General features: G+C 32.7%; 1 protein-coding gene across 5 annotated transcripts; it reads left to right on the top strand.

Moving 5' to 3' along the window:
- Positions 1–2527: 2527 nt before the first annotated feature.
- On the top strand, positions 2528–13496 carry LOC105318666 (RILP-like protein 1). Of its 5 annotated transcripts, XM_066079030.1 has the most exons (9): positions 2528–2959; positions 3372–3522; positions 3782–3900; positions 5726–5959; positions 6318–6613; positions 7848–7886; positions 8835–8933; positions 9577–9645; positions 13089–13227. In XM_066079030.1, exons 1-8 carry the CDS (start codon positions 2660–2662, stop codon positions 9623–9625), a joined length of 1287 nt encoding a protein of 428 aa, XP_065935102.1. In that variant the 5' UTR covers positions 2528–2659; the 3' UTR covers positions 9626–9645; positions 13089–13227. The 5 variants fall into 5 exon arrangements, with proteins under 5 accessions (XP_065935102.1, XP_011414192.3, XP_034338533.2 ...); XM_011415890.4 differs by lacking the exon at positions 9577–9645 and having other exon boundaries at positions 13089–13450; XM_034482642.2 differs by lacking the exon at positions 7848–7886.
- The last annotated feature ends 1701 nt before the right edge of the window (positions 13497–15197 follow it).

The raw sequence follows: 15197 nt of genomic DNA, 5'->3' as shown, positions 1-15197 counted from the left end.
TTTCTCGCAGGAAGGAAAATTGTTCCAAAATTTCAAAATTTTACCTTGAGAAAACGGAAATATTGAGATGTTGGAGCCATAGGTATTCGAGCCCCCCCCCCCCCTCAACGGATTAGAAATTTCAAGATTTATGGGAATTGGTTTTTTTTTTTTTTGCTTGTCAAGATATCTGAGGATTAGTCTAGCCCCCCCCCCCACCCCCACTTTCAATTTGGTTCCGACGCCACTGAACTGCATGATTTGTTTGAAAGTTTTCAGTGTTAAGTTTTTAAATAGAAAAATTGTTAACCCAGACAGACCAAAACAAATCAATCTAGAGTTTTTTGTTTGATGGTACCGTTGACCATGGATACTTTACTTGTAACAATACATGTAGGCCCTACTTCTCTCTTTTTTTTAAGTGGAGAGGTCAGACCCCTTTGTTTCCTAAAAGACACGTGCGTGTGTGAGGTTGGGGGGGTGGGGGGGTGGTTACGATGTAGAGATAGTACCGTAGGATTGAGGAGGTCCAGGAGTTGAGATCCATTTTTCGGGGAGAAGAAAAAATATCTTTTGTCCATAAAAATGTCACTATTCTAATCTTGAATCATCATATTTTTTGTTTATAATTTTTATTTTTATTTACACTCCGTAGATACTGATCTTTTAAAAACTTTAGCAATGTTTTATTTTCGCAGTGAACACAATAAGAAATTCTTATTTTTAATTAACATTAATAAAAAAAAATTAAATAATTGCTAAAAAAAAGGAATATGTTTTAGAAAATAAGAATAATCTTTTAACGATAATCATTAAGTTAACAGACAGTTATATTTGAAAATCCTATTCTCTACTGCTGGGGATACGTTCAATTCTAGTAAATCTCTTGTTGCTGTTGTTAGGCAGGCAAAATTTGAAATTTAGGTTCTGGTATTAGGAAAGGGTACTATATATCATGGAGGGAAAGTGCTTCTACTTTGAAATTGATATTTGAATCTGCATGCGTTAATGGAAGAGTTAAATCATGAATTCAGTTTTCGAGCTCATTTTTAGCTCACCGTTACGAAGTCAAAATGGGCCCGTATGCTCGGCGTACGGATTCATTTTTTACGCAAGTTCTAGTTTTTGTATCATTCTACCAATTTCTACCGGTAATTACTGGTGATGGACTTGAAAGACTGGACTTCCATAATTTTTAGATAGTATAGAGAGGTATAGAAGATTTGAAGAGTTTTTAGAGCAGGTGTCCTGTCATTACTTTGGACTGACTGGCAGTCTGGGATGGGGTAATTGTAATTTAATCAATTACATTTGAAAATCCATGTAATGGTAACGCTACTTTAATTGAAGGTTTTAAGCAGGTAATCGTAAGTTATAATTAAAATTACTTTCGATCCCATCCCTGCTTTCATGTATAGGTTTTCCGTTGAAGGCGAATCTGATGAAAAATCGAATCATATGACTGCTTTTTAAGATACGGGAGATACCGGTAGTTTGCACATATCTAAATTGTGTGGGAGTGGCTCTGATGCGCCTCTAAACAGTGACATATGGGCTTTAATATCCTGCGTCCTACCTCATTCACCACTTCCACCCCTTATTATCATTTTCATGTAGGACACTATAATGTCATAGAACTGGAATTATGGGATTTACAGACCACACGCATCTTCGCTAGCCAAGGGTGACGATCCACGGTGTTTCTCTATTCACGACACGGTGTTTCTCTATTCACGAATAGAGAAACACCGTGGATCGTCACCCTTGGCTAGCGAAGATGACGAAAACATAGCACAACGGTATGCTACCCTTTTAACAATATTATTATACCTCACACCCATTATTAAGGCCTATAAAAAAATTGTGTTTAGGGTAACGCTGATGAAAAAATTAGGTTAGGTAGGTATATAGGGATTTTTTTCATTATTTTATTATATTTTTTCTGCATGAATCCTAAGAATGTTTGTTTGTGTCATATTTAAAAACGGATTTTTTAATAGAAATAATATAAAATTCACCATCGGATAAGAACAGACATCTTAAAATGGTAGGATCGGGGCATTTTTGTAGGTTAGGTCGGGTTACCTTAAACACACAATTTTTTTAAAGGCCCAATCATCAATGTTATTTTTTAATAGACATAATATTTTTTGGTAGGCCTGAAAACGCAATATTTTTATAAAAGTTTTTTTTTGTGATTTTTAATCAAAGCATGCACATACCCTAAACGTAAGTGGTACATTGTTATCAATCTTACTGAAGCTACGTACTAATTAAAATTAGTGTTTTGAGACATCAGTTTGTGTTTTTACTGTATGTGTGATAATATATATATATACCGTATACATTTTATAAATGTGTATATGAAATACGGACGAAGAAAAAATAAATCTCACTGTATTAAGTTAGATATCGCGTCAATACATTTGCGGATCACATAGATAATATAATAACATCCATTGGATCCGCGCCACTCTTGATTTATTCATGAATCGCGTCATGTGAACGTTTCTAACAGCGTGACCTTGACACAGTTCATTTCAAGCGTGTCTTTAACATTGACGTAATCAATGGGAGAGTCAGGTGCTTGATTGTCAGATAAACTGTGTAAGTTCAGATGACAGGAATGTAAACAATAAGGAAAAAATATCGTCGTCTTTACTGGAACGAGGTGGGATCAATGGATCCTTTTCCCGATAGAAGAGTAATAATGGATGATTCTTTAGAGTCGGTAACCGTTGTAGATGTTTATGATCAGGCTGCAGGGATAGGGAAGGAGTTCGAAAAGCTAATCGAGAACTATGGAGTAGATGCGGTGACAGACCTAATGCCAAAAGTGATAAAAGCCCTGGAGCAGTTAGAAAGTTTAGCAGGAAGATACGAAAAAGAGAGTAGTGAAATATCAGAGTTAAGATACACTATCGATAAATTGGAGACAGAGAAACAAGAAAGATCACAAGAAAGACTACGTTATGAAGAGGTGTGTTTTTGCAAATTTATGAACTCATGAATACATGTACATGTATCTAGTTTAGCTTATTGCATATTAATTGTGCTCAAAATCTTTTATTTATTATTGATCAGCTTATGTACAGCACAAAGCAGCACAAGAATATTTTATGTATATGCTACATGGTGGTGTTTAAGTCTAGCTGATAGATTATTCTGTTACATGTTTCATCAATTTATTGTAGTATCTAAAATAACAATATGATATTGTTATGATTTTCAAGATGACAAGATACTTCTCATTAATGTGACAACAATGTCATAGACAATTACATTTTATTTTTAGATTTAGAATTTTTTTTTTAGAATAAATAACAAATCCATGTAACATATCATAAGTGAATTATTTATTTTCCATTAAAACTTAACCATCTTATACATAGGAGTTGCTGCAGATAGAGGATAACTGGCAAAGGGAAACAAAGGATTTGTTAAAGGCTGTGTCTGCCCTCCAGGAAGAGAACAAACGCTTGCAGAACCGCCTAGTGGACACGAAACAGGCGGTGGCTGAGGAGGTGGCAGCGGTTACAAGAGGTAGGTGTTAGTGAGATCAGTCCAGAGGTGTGAGAGAATTAGATTACATATAGGTATGAACATGTAAACTGATTGATCTACTGGTAGCTGTAGGTTTATTGTATTTTATATGTGAGGTTTTAGTTTTGGTATTGTGCCAAAAATATCATCTGTCACTGACTGAATTTTTAACAAAACCAAAAAAAAAACATTAACGACTTGAATAAACTTGATTTTTTTATATTTTAAAAACTTAAAAGCTTATTTTTGTTTATTGTAGAAACCGAGCAAAAGGAAATACAAGTGTTAACTAAACTAAAGGAAACAGTGGACAAACAAAGAGAAGAACTAAGGAAATATAAGACTGAAGTGAAGCATAAAGCAGCAGATTGTGATGCAGTAAGAGTTGCATAACAGAATGATTTCCTTGCATATTATCATATTTTATTTTACATTGAATTATCTACATTATTCAAGTCTCCTGATAAAAGCTGATTCATATGTGCATTTATAAAAAGGAAATTCGTTGCTAGATTACACCGACATCTCCATATATTGCCTCTCGTTATATTGCCAACCTGTATATATATTACATATCTAAAACCTGTCATAATGCCAGACGTCTAAACATCCGCCACATGCTTTAGGTACAACAGGTAAAATTACCATTATGTATGTACCTGTACCTCAGTAGTAATGCCAACACATTAGTATGAAGAGCCATATCAATTAGTTAATTACACATGTGTGACAGGTCAATCTTAGAGCAGTGAATTTTGATGAATATGTTTGCTGTGATAGCAGGTTGAGAGTAGTAATAGATAATAACTTCAAAATTGACACACAATTGAAGAGTTGCAATGAGTTTGTCCACTAGAATAGCATTGCCATAAAGACAGAAAAAACACAAAAAAACCAAACAAACAAAAACAAAAAAAACAGAATAAAAACTCAACAACAATTGTTCATTTACTAAATTTTTAGTACCATACCATATGACATGTGTGTATATATATGAAAAATGGAGCAGACCAATGTATTAATTCATTGTAGGTAAAAGTAACAAACCATGAGTAGCTATCATGACAAAAAAAAATTACTTGGTCCTACATATATTTACCTTTTACATTTGTACCGGTACAATGCTTACAACATAGTTAGTGGGCTATTGACCTCTCACTGACCAATGCTGACTATCACTGGTTACAGATTTGGAGGGCCAAGGCCACCCTCAACCCCACCACCACCCATCCCCCCCCCCCCCCAAATTTACCCTATCTCTGATTTTAAAATATTTTAAAAGAATAATAGAACTACAGAAAAATATATTATATCAACATGTGTTTGTTATTTATTGATCACATAGCATGTTAAGTACAGCTAGAAAAGCTTTAAACTTTTCCTGCATAAACCACTGACTTTTTAACATGCAATTTTAAGTTTGTTAGTACATGTACTTATATGTTTTAATTTAGGCATTAAAACTTATTTGCTCTATTACCTTGGCTCCCCACTTTGATAGACAAAATTTGGCGATGCACTGTTTGTGTTGGAGTGACAATGTATTGGAGTGACAATGTATTAAATTCATTTACAATTTTGACCTGAATCCTAAAAAAGTGATTCCAATACCAAGTTGTGTGAAAGATGTTGCCACAGGAAAGGCCATATCGTCAAGCAGTGTCCTAATTATAACTTGATAATTTGAGTAATCACAATTTATAAATATTACAGACTGTCTGTAATCAATCTATCATGTCTGTAACAGACATGATAGATTGATTTTTGTTTACAAGGACTTTACATGCAATTTTATGAAAGTTTTATATGAATTTTCAGGAATCTAATAAATATTACCGGTATTCTTCCTTGTTTGCCCATAAGCAATTAAGGTGCCTTTGGAGGGTAATTCACTTTGAAGTGGGTTTTATCTGTTAGGTGCCTTTTTGTGTCTTAATTTAAGTTTCAAAAATTTTGTATTTATGCAGTTTGGATCAGTACTACAGTAATATTTTAACATACAAAACGATGCTTTAAATAGTATTTCCTAGTGAGTTGGTGAATTGAATGTATTGTTTTGCATCAATACATGGGTACGTGTTGATATCTCCTAGCTATGATATATTTGATAGTACTGAATTTTTATAGATACACCAATGAAGCCAATGCTATAACTTCAGTAAATCAACGCGTTAATGTAGTGAACTTCTACTCTTTAACACAGCTACAGAGCCAGTTAGAACAGATCGTGAAGGTGAATTCTGACCTGAGGCGGAGCAACAGCATACAGAGGAAGCAGTCGCACACCCTGCTGGAGGAGAAGAGTGAGCTAGAGGCCCAGCTAGCCGACAAGGAGCAACAGATCACCAAGATTACCTACCTGGTCAGAGAGCAGGAGGAGAAACAGGCCCCACAGACCACCGCCGCCCCCAGACCCCCACACCCTTCCCTGGAGGTGGTAAGGACCACTTTTTCTAACGATAGTATAGAATGTAGAATTTACACTAATGGAGTAGATATACAACTGCGACAAACGTTTTGCTGAAAAGATATTCTATTTTTAAAACCACCTCAAAGCAATAACTATAAACAAACAAAGCAATAGCCAATGAGGAAATATTGTAAGATAACAACTATCTATACTGCAGTTGAAAATCTTTATCAGAAAATTTGTGACTTCAGAGAGATGTGTTTCATATGTAAAACATGTCGACCTGTAATCTCTTTATCAATAAATCATAAAATAATGAGATACCAAGTCACTTTAGTGTAAATAGTGATATAGGAACAAATTAACAATGTGGCTATAACTACAGGAAGAGGATGAAACGACTCTACACAATGAGGTGGGGGCCACACATTCCACAGGTATCCCCCAGTTTCCCCCAGGGGCTCCGCCAGGGAGTGAGGAGGAGAGAGGGGAGGAATCGGGGGAAAACATGAAGAGCATCGAACAAAACATGAGCATGATCGGGAAGATGGTCATCGACATGAAGGACCCGGACCGCCCGCGATTCACGATGAAGGAGCTGAAGACAGTGCTGATGGAGCGAAACGAGCTGAAGGCCAAACTGATAGAGGTCGAGGAGGAGCTCACCGCATTCAGGCCAAAGTAAGCCATATATCTGTTTAGTTCTTGTGTCAGTAGATGCTGTTTAGTTTTCTTCATTTTTTTTTCTAAAAATATATTTAAAAAGTAATTGCCTGCTAAAATTGATTTTGAATGCCTTAAGATGTTGGATTACTATTGTGGTAGCTTGATTGCTTCGATGGAATACCGGTACATGTATTTCAAATGAAATGTGCAAATTTTTTCTTCAATAACTATAAAGGATAATTTAAAAGAGAATATTGTATATAAATGATGCAATGAAATACAACTAATGGCGTCAAACTGGAGAAAAAAGGCAAATCTAATGGACTTAAATTTTCTTTAACTTTAGATCAAAGGAAAAAAAGTAATTTTGAATTTAACAAACTTTTTACTGATCTATGTATCTCTTTCAATGCACTGGTAGTAGTATACTTCATTATATATACATGTATAAATCTTTCAATTTCATCCTACTTAGCAGAGTGAGCTAACCACATAATGTATATCTGAAAACGCTGTAACAGTATAAAAAAAAGTAAATGAAATAGGATATCAATCCCAGAAAGATGTGCTGAAATAGCTAAATGAAACAAATCGTTCAATATTTGCGAAGAATTATAAGCTCAAGATTTCATCAATGAACTCCATTACAATGTATTGCCAATATTCTCTTGAGAAATTATTCTCGTTTAATGCCTTTATTGAGGGCAATATTCTCCTGTAATGACATTGTACACAGACATTTGCCATGGGTTTCCACGCTCAGAGTAAACAGAAATTGGATATTAAATAAATGACTTAATAGTTCACACAAATTCACTCTCTTCAATAAAGCCTTTTTAGATCTCACTCATGTAAGACATGCATGAATAATTCTTGCAATGTTCACATTTTCTTGGAAATGATGTTTTAAATTAGTGGTTGTCAAAGATTAATTGTTAACCTGTTTTATAGTCAACAGCGGTGCCATTGATTCAATGAATATAATTACCGATAGTTTTGAAATAGCAATTATTGACATTTTACTTGTAATAATATAAAGGCAACGTGAGAGGCGCGGGATGAATTGAGTTTACAGAGGGTCTGTTAGTGAGCAGTATTGATTATGATAACGGGGGGACAGTCTTTGACAACCACGCACAGTAATGATTCTTGTTCACATTTCTTGTACCGGCAATCAATATTTTGAATGTATACTCACATTTTATGCTTGCTATATTTTTTGTATTGTTTGAGTTAATCCCCTTTACAGAGTGCCAAGAAAGAACACTAACTCAAGCACCGATTTGGAGTAAGTTCCGAGTTACATTATTGATTTCACAAACACTTTCTAAATTCTTTTAATTATATTTGATTTAAATGAAAGTTATTTTAAGGCCATTTTGCAGACACAGTATTGATCACATGGCACTGCAATATAAAATAGCTATTAATATCATGTGGATTTTCTTTTTTGTGACTATATATGCATGTCTACTTCAATTATTTCATGTAATTGCATGCACTTGATTTGATTTTGTCTGGTACACGTTTTTCTTGTTGCATTACTTTGAAGGATAATTACAGTGTACACATGTTGGTTTTATGATTTAGAAAACTCGATCAAGAGGATCTTGGTGAAAAATCTTATGAGTTTTTGCTAAATTAGGATACCATGTACTTTGTAGCATAAAAAAGTCTTTGTTTTTGATAGGAAGAGGACAAGGATGTGACGTGTTGCCTATCATAAAACTGTTGTTTTATTCAATACAATTCAAATATCCTAAGACCAGTGTGAAAGTTCTTTATATGTACTAATTTGATGTAGACATTATAGTTTATAATACAGCACATTGTAAAATGACTGGGTTGATGGGGGAGCACTCTATTTCAGATTGAACAGTCATTCAGATTAGACAGGTTTTATTATCATACTATAGTTCCTGGTGTCTAGCATCACTTCATTCACTCCTGATTTTGTATTTACATTGATAAAATCAATAATCACAGATTTTAATAGTTTAAAAACACTGGAATTCATTAATATTGATTAAAAAACTGGAATTGATAATTATTGCATACATGTACTGACTGTAGTGAATTAATAGTAATAAAAGCAGTGGAGAAGGAGAGAAGATTTGTCAGTAACATTTTAGACTTGATTACACATCTCTGATGTAAGGAAGAGACTTAATCTGTAGAAAACTGTTACAACTAATGTACAAGTGAATATCATTAATGGTTAATGATGGTTTTATAGATACCAAGGGGAGGACCTGCCAGTACATGGTCCAATCAACAGGGAGCCTGATGAAAAAGTCTACCCAGGACACCGGAGACCAGGGGGGATCCGCAAATTGTAAGTCATCACAAAAATATGTTTAACTTAACATCAGAACCTGTTATTGTAATGGCAACAAGTAAAAGTTTAATTTTATAAGGAAATATGATTAGAGATTTGAAATTTTAAGTGTTGAATAACATGATAAATAAAGTATATGACAACATTTAAGAATCAAAGCATATAATCAAAATAAAACTAGAGAAAATGATTGATGGTGAATACATTTGAAATGATATACTGGTATGTGAGGTAGGCGGATTGTAAGAAATAATACCGGTAGTTTAAGAGTAGAGCTCATTAAAATGTGGAAGTATTTGTATTTTAATAATGGTTTTACAAAAATTAAATGTGTTGCATGATGGGATATTGCCCAGTTATATTACTATGAAATTAGGAAAAAAGCAGTATGAATATAATATTCAGCAAAGATTAGATTGATTTTTTGAAAAAAAAATTAATAAATCTTGCGTATATTTTACTATCATTATAGTATTTTAAAAGAATTTTTTTCCTACTTACAAAAGTATTGGTATCAAAACTTAGAAAAATTGGACATCTTGATCTCTCAACTGATAAATCTCCATCTTTATAGGGCTGTGTCATTCTTACTAAACTTAATTTTACTACATAACTTGCATATGTACATGTGTTTTTTCAGTTTTACAGAGCTAGTGGAAAAACTCAACCTGCCAGAGTTGGATTTCTAATCTTGTGTAGTTAATGAAAGGTTCTCTGAGTTCTCTTTATATTCAGCTGTTGTCTCTGTGTCCCGTAGCGTAGTTATCTCTCTTGATGTGTTATTTCCACCACATTCATTGTGCATGACTTCGGCTGTTATTTCGTGGTTATTTTGTACAGTTAGGTTGTAGTTGTAATACTGTTTGTTTTTTATTTCGTTTGCTGCATATATAGGGTTGTAGATCTGTAAGTAAGATGGTGAAAGTCATATGCTCCAGAATATTTCTGAGACACACATGGAAAATGCATAGTTCCAATGAAGATCGAACTTTGCAATCATGAAGTTTTGATTGGTTAATTATGATAGCATTCAATGACCCGGTGTTGCTGTAAATTTAGACAAAATAATTGTAACCAACTGGTCAAATCTAAAAATTAAATCAAATGATTTATCGATAAAAGCACATGTACCTGTATTCTTGTCATATTACAAACACACTCATATTACAGTACTTGGTACAGAGAATTTTTAATTTTATATCAACGAAACCTAGCACTTTACTTAAAATCTTATTATTCCCCTACTGGTTAAACAGTAATATTGTTGTTATTTTGAGATGCTATGTAGGAATAGTTATACTGTGTACAAATAAATGTACATTTCATATGTATTTAATACAAATTACATATTCAAATAACATATTTAAAAAAATAATGAATGGAAGTGCTGTGTGATCTGTTTTATGCTTTACCTAATTTGCCGACCTTTGTCAATTTGATTGTGTTCCGGTTTAAACATGTATGCAATGTCCAAATTTTGTTGTTTTAATTCAGCTCCCAGTTGACCTTTCAGTCCCAAACAAGAAATTCAGTTTACTTGTGTATTTTTTCTTTACCTTATTTTGTTGTTTCAATGTCGGTTCTGCTTCTGATTTTTCCTGGCAGGGTGTCATTTTATTACTTTAACCGTACCGGTAATTGGGCTCCTTAATTTTCACAGTTTGGTAGCTTGCAAATTTGGTTTTCAGTTTCTTTGAAAGTCAACACTTCGAGTAACATGGATAATGATTTCAACCTTAAATATATGTAGGTACTAGCATCATCTTCGTTAGCCAAGGGTTTATGATCCGCATGTAGGGGAGGGGAGCAGTTAGTTAATACTTGGCAAGCGAACTCTGATTATGTTACATAAAAATATGTAAGAAGTAATCAACAGCCATTAAGTTTTTAAAAAAAACAATGCTCTCTTTCTCCAGCCTTCACAGATGTTTTAGACTGATATCCTATACAGTCACAGAGACATGGCCGCTACTCCCAGGTTCTTGTTTCTTATCTATACAAGAAGTCAGCATATTTTTGAATTAACTTACTTCAGAAAGAATAGCTACAGTTGGCTTAATCATATGCTGCATTTATAAAAGATGAATAGATTGATCCTAATAACTGGAGCAAATTCATTGATATTCATTCAAACTTACATGAATGTATGTCAAAATTGAACCATGCTACTTACACAGAATTCACTGATCATATTGTTAAAACCTTGGTACATTCCTTTGATTATATGGTTAAAGAAAAGTCATTTTTTGAATGCTGTACGTGAATAACATACTGTATATACGGGTTTTTTCGTGTGTCACAAAATTTGCGAAAATGGGGAAAATATATAGCATTTTTAATTTGCATCAGTCATTTTTTGCGATTTCAAAAGTTTTTTTATAGAAAATGAAAGAGGTCGCTAAAAAAGCGAAAAATAGATCATCGCAAAAAATTCCAGATATACCGTATGTCAGTACTTGTACACAGGACAGTGTGAGCTTTAATAAGGACAGCTTTGTATTACGGCATGTCATACATGTATTTACACAGATCAGATGGTAGTATAATCAAATCAGTACTTAGTCAGTATAGGATAAAATTTATTTTACTATGTGTACCATCCATATTTATATTATGTTGGTTGTTTCGAAATTTTACACCCCATCCCATTTATTCAAGTTTTTTTTCATCCTGCTGATAGTTTAAATTATTTAATATATATATGTGTATAATCAAGTTTTGTTTCTCTGTACACCTGTTTTATAAGCAGTTTGGAAATTGATGTGATAAGTTTATCGTATATATGTATCAAATTATTTCTTGCCTTTTCAAATTAGAAAGTAAATAAGTAAAAGCAATTTATTGCAAATTTTATGAAATTTTTATCAATGATACCTCTCTGGCAGGTTGTGTGCAAAGTATATCATTTAAAAAATGTATTTAGCTCACCTGAGCCAAAAGGCTGAAGTTCGAGCTTTTCTGATTAAACTTTGTTTATTGCTTGTCATTGTTGTTTAAATAAAAAAAACTTCTTCTCAAGAACCAAAAAGACTGCAATAGGAATAAATTAAACCTTTACATGAGCTTCTTGTTATATGATAGTTTATTGTTTTATCATTATTTTTTTTCATGATTCCCAGGGATAAGGAATAGAAGGGGGTCAAAGTTTATAATTCCGAAGTAGTTTTTTAAAAAAGCATGAAAGCTGTAATTTGTGAAAGGAAAATTAACAAAGAATCAAGCTAGTAAACTAAATTTTTAAGTTAAGTTATGCTGTGGGTCTAATAAAGGTTTAGAAATTTGTTTAAATGAAGGGTTAGGGGAAAAATTAAGTAAAAGTGAAGATAGGAAATGTGGACTGTTTTAAAATGATTCTTTTCAAGAACCTAAAATTCATGTTATATCTAAATGGGTACATAAGCTACCCAGGCAATGGTAGATTTGGTTTTGTTAAAGTCATGATCTGCGTGGGTCAGGAACAATAATTCTTAAAAGTACATAAGCTAAAAAGTTTATTGTAAATACATTGAAAATGAATTTTATGAGGAAAAATTGAGGTTGTTATAAGTTACATAAATATTGATTTTAAGCTTCTGAAATTATAAAAGTTCATATTAAATATATATATTTTCAACCAAAAGGTCAGCTAGAGGGGGGGGGGGGGGGGTTACCAGTTGCACATTTACATTTCAGTATCATTGAGGATATGATTTTTAGATTGAAATTTAAAATAGCCAATTTGATGTTAGATTTATTTAAACTGTGACCCATAGGGAGCACAATTGGGGTTCATCATTGAACATATATATGTGACATTACAAAGGTGTGTTTGTGTGTGGGGGGGGGGGGGGTGCAAAGTGTCTTAAAATGATATTGAAACAATTTAAGAATACATAAATTTGACTTTATAAAGCTGCTGTTGTCAGAGTTATTTCAGTTGACCACTGTTGCTTAGGTGAGCGATGCGACACTGGGGCTTATTGTTAATTTTGCATTGCCAACGTTACAACGTTATCTTGATGTATACTTTAATGAAAGAAATCATAAAATTGGTTTTTGTTATCCTTCAACATTAATATTTGATGGAATTAGAGGCAAAAAGAATTTTCAATGAGATTGTAATCTGAAATTTTGTCATATATAACTTACTTTCTTTTTTGATTTTACTTTCAGTTTTGATAGTCTCTTTGGTTCCTCCTCAAGAAGTCGTACAGACAGTGAAATCTGTTGACAAGCAACGGATGTAAATGAAGAATATTTCTCTGATGTTCGACTCAATATGGCAGCCTCTTGGTCAATGTTTCTGCACGACAAACAATCATATCCATGGACTGAGTGAAACTGACTGTTGCCCAGGAAATGTTCTGATGCATCATGGGACCAAAAGAGGATAAATTTGTCATATCTGTGGCATTCATCATGTGATAACATTTAATTCTGTTAGCAAGTTGATTTTAGAGTGACAAGTCGAATTATAACAAGTATATGATCAGTATTTATTAATATTAAAGAATGAGAAAATTGGTAGTTTATATTACGGTAACTTAGAATTATATATTGTAATCAAAGCAAAAACCATATTTTTTCATTGCATGTAATATTGGCTGGTTGAAGCAAGTCTGAGTGTTGGAATGCCAGTGTATCAGATAAAACCTTGGTAGCTTATATGTATATGATTTGTGATTTGCTATATGCTTTATGATTTTAATGCTAGATTTTTATATACATTTGTTATTTACTAGTAATCATCCAATTTAAGAACCAGCAGACTTTGGTTGTGTGTTGAGAAACTGTTCTAGTTGTGTCATGTACGAATGTTGTTGGTGCAGTACTTATCCAGCTGTTTATTTTATTTGGAACCTTATGTATCAGATGACGATTAGGCATATTGTTGTGTAAGAGAATTAAGAGATAGTGATATTCAAGTAATGTCCAAACTAACAGCAGGGCAAACTTCCCAAAGACTTTTGACTTCATATACATGTACCAACTGAAGTAACGTACAACTTGGGTATATTCAATGGAAAATATATGTATACTCATTTTTGTTTTATTATTTTTTTCTCCTTGGTAGTTTAGATTCAAATACAATCAAACAAACAAAATGTTGACAAATTTACAATATTTGTACAGGTGATGCTTATATTGATTTAAATGAAATCTGTCAATTAACAGTAAATGTCTATGGAACGTGTTCTAGAAATCGGCAACTATTTGACAACCTTACTTCATTTTACACTGATATGATATTTCATTTGTTATGATTTTATTTTATTGTTAAGTTTTTGTTATGAATTGTTGTTGCAGTAAATTTTTATCCAATGCATGCTTTCTTAGGCAAACCTTACTACTGACAGGAATTTAAGATAAAACCGTGAAAGCTATTTAAAAGGATATGAGTTATATGTGATGATATAATAGTATGTTTCCATTTTATTGCTTTTGCAAAAGAAATGAAGTAGAAGTAAATTTGAACAGGGTTTTTTTCAATCTTTTTTTCTTTAGCTTACTGTAATCAGGTAAAACCAATGTTTCAAAGAGAATTTATTACTTTTATTTACTAGGGTAATCAATTTCAAAGATGTATTTAAGAGATACTTATAGAATCTGATGTATAAATAGTATGTGTTGTACTTAGAAGGTAAGATATTTTCTAAAAGGATTTTTATGATTTAATTGAATGTATTTTAATTTTTATCGAAGTGAACATACAATGTACAAGATGATATACACTTTTCATACATTTATGAATATTATCGGACACAAGATCACCATGGATTTTAATACTTTTTAAAACAATCAGGAAAATAGTATATATCTCAAGTATTTAATGATCAAAACAAAACTTTTGTGACTCTATTTTTTTTTTTTGATTAATGTACTTGCTGGCTTAAAATCGATTCGCTCCTACCATTCTGTTAAAGGCATTCCATGTAACTCAGCTTTGAGGCATCATTCTGTTGAGACTTTGATGTAATGATAGAGAGGAACTGATTAAATCTATTGTCATTCCATTCACTGTATTGTACACTGTATCAAAGAAAATTACCTCAACATCTTTATATATTTTGTAATACACCAAGTATTCATAACGTACTAGTGGTTCAGTTATCGTAGAATAAATTCATATTTGCTGAATGTTGGTTTTTTATCTTTCTTCAGGAATAAATGACTTTCTTGTCCTCATGTAAATTACATACTTTTATGGAATATGTAAAATTGGTTACATTTTGTTTGAATTCACCATAGGTGCTCCACCATCTTAAGGTGGCTCTATACACC

This window comes from Magallana gigas, chromosome 3 (genome assembly GCF_963853765.1).
Source record: "Magallana gigas chromosome 3, xbMagGiga1.1, whole genome shotgun sequence".
Classification (NCBI taxonomy): domain Eukaryota; kingdom Metazoa; phylum Mollusca; class Bivalvia; order Ostreida; family Ostreidae; genus Magallana; species Magallana gigas.
Note: the sequence above shows the minus strand (reverse complement) of the source record. Positions and strands in the feature narration are given on the sequence as shown.

Excerpts from the sequence above, each read along its gene's own strand:
- LOC105318666 (XM_011415890.4), top strand. The coding sequence starts at position 2,660 with ATGGATCCTTTTCCCGATAGAAGAGTAATAATGGATGATTCTTTAGAG. Across the intron at positions 2,960-3,371 it reads AAAGACTACGTTATGAAGAG|GAGTTGCTGCAGATAGAGGA; the intron begins GTGTGTTTTTGC and ends TCTTATACATAG. Across the intron at positions 6,614-7,847 it reads CTCACCGCATTCAGGCCAAA|AGTGCCAAGAAAGAACACTA; the intron begins GTAAGCCATATA and ends TCCCCTTTACAG.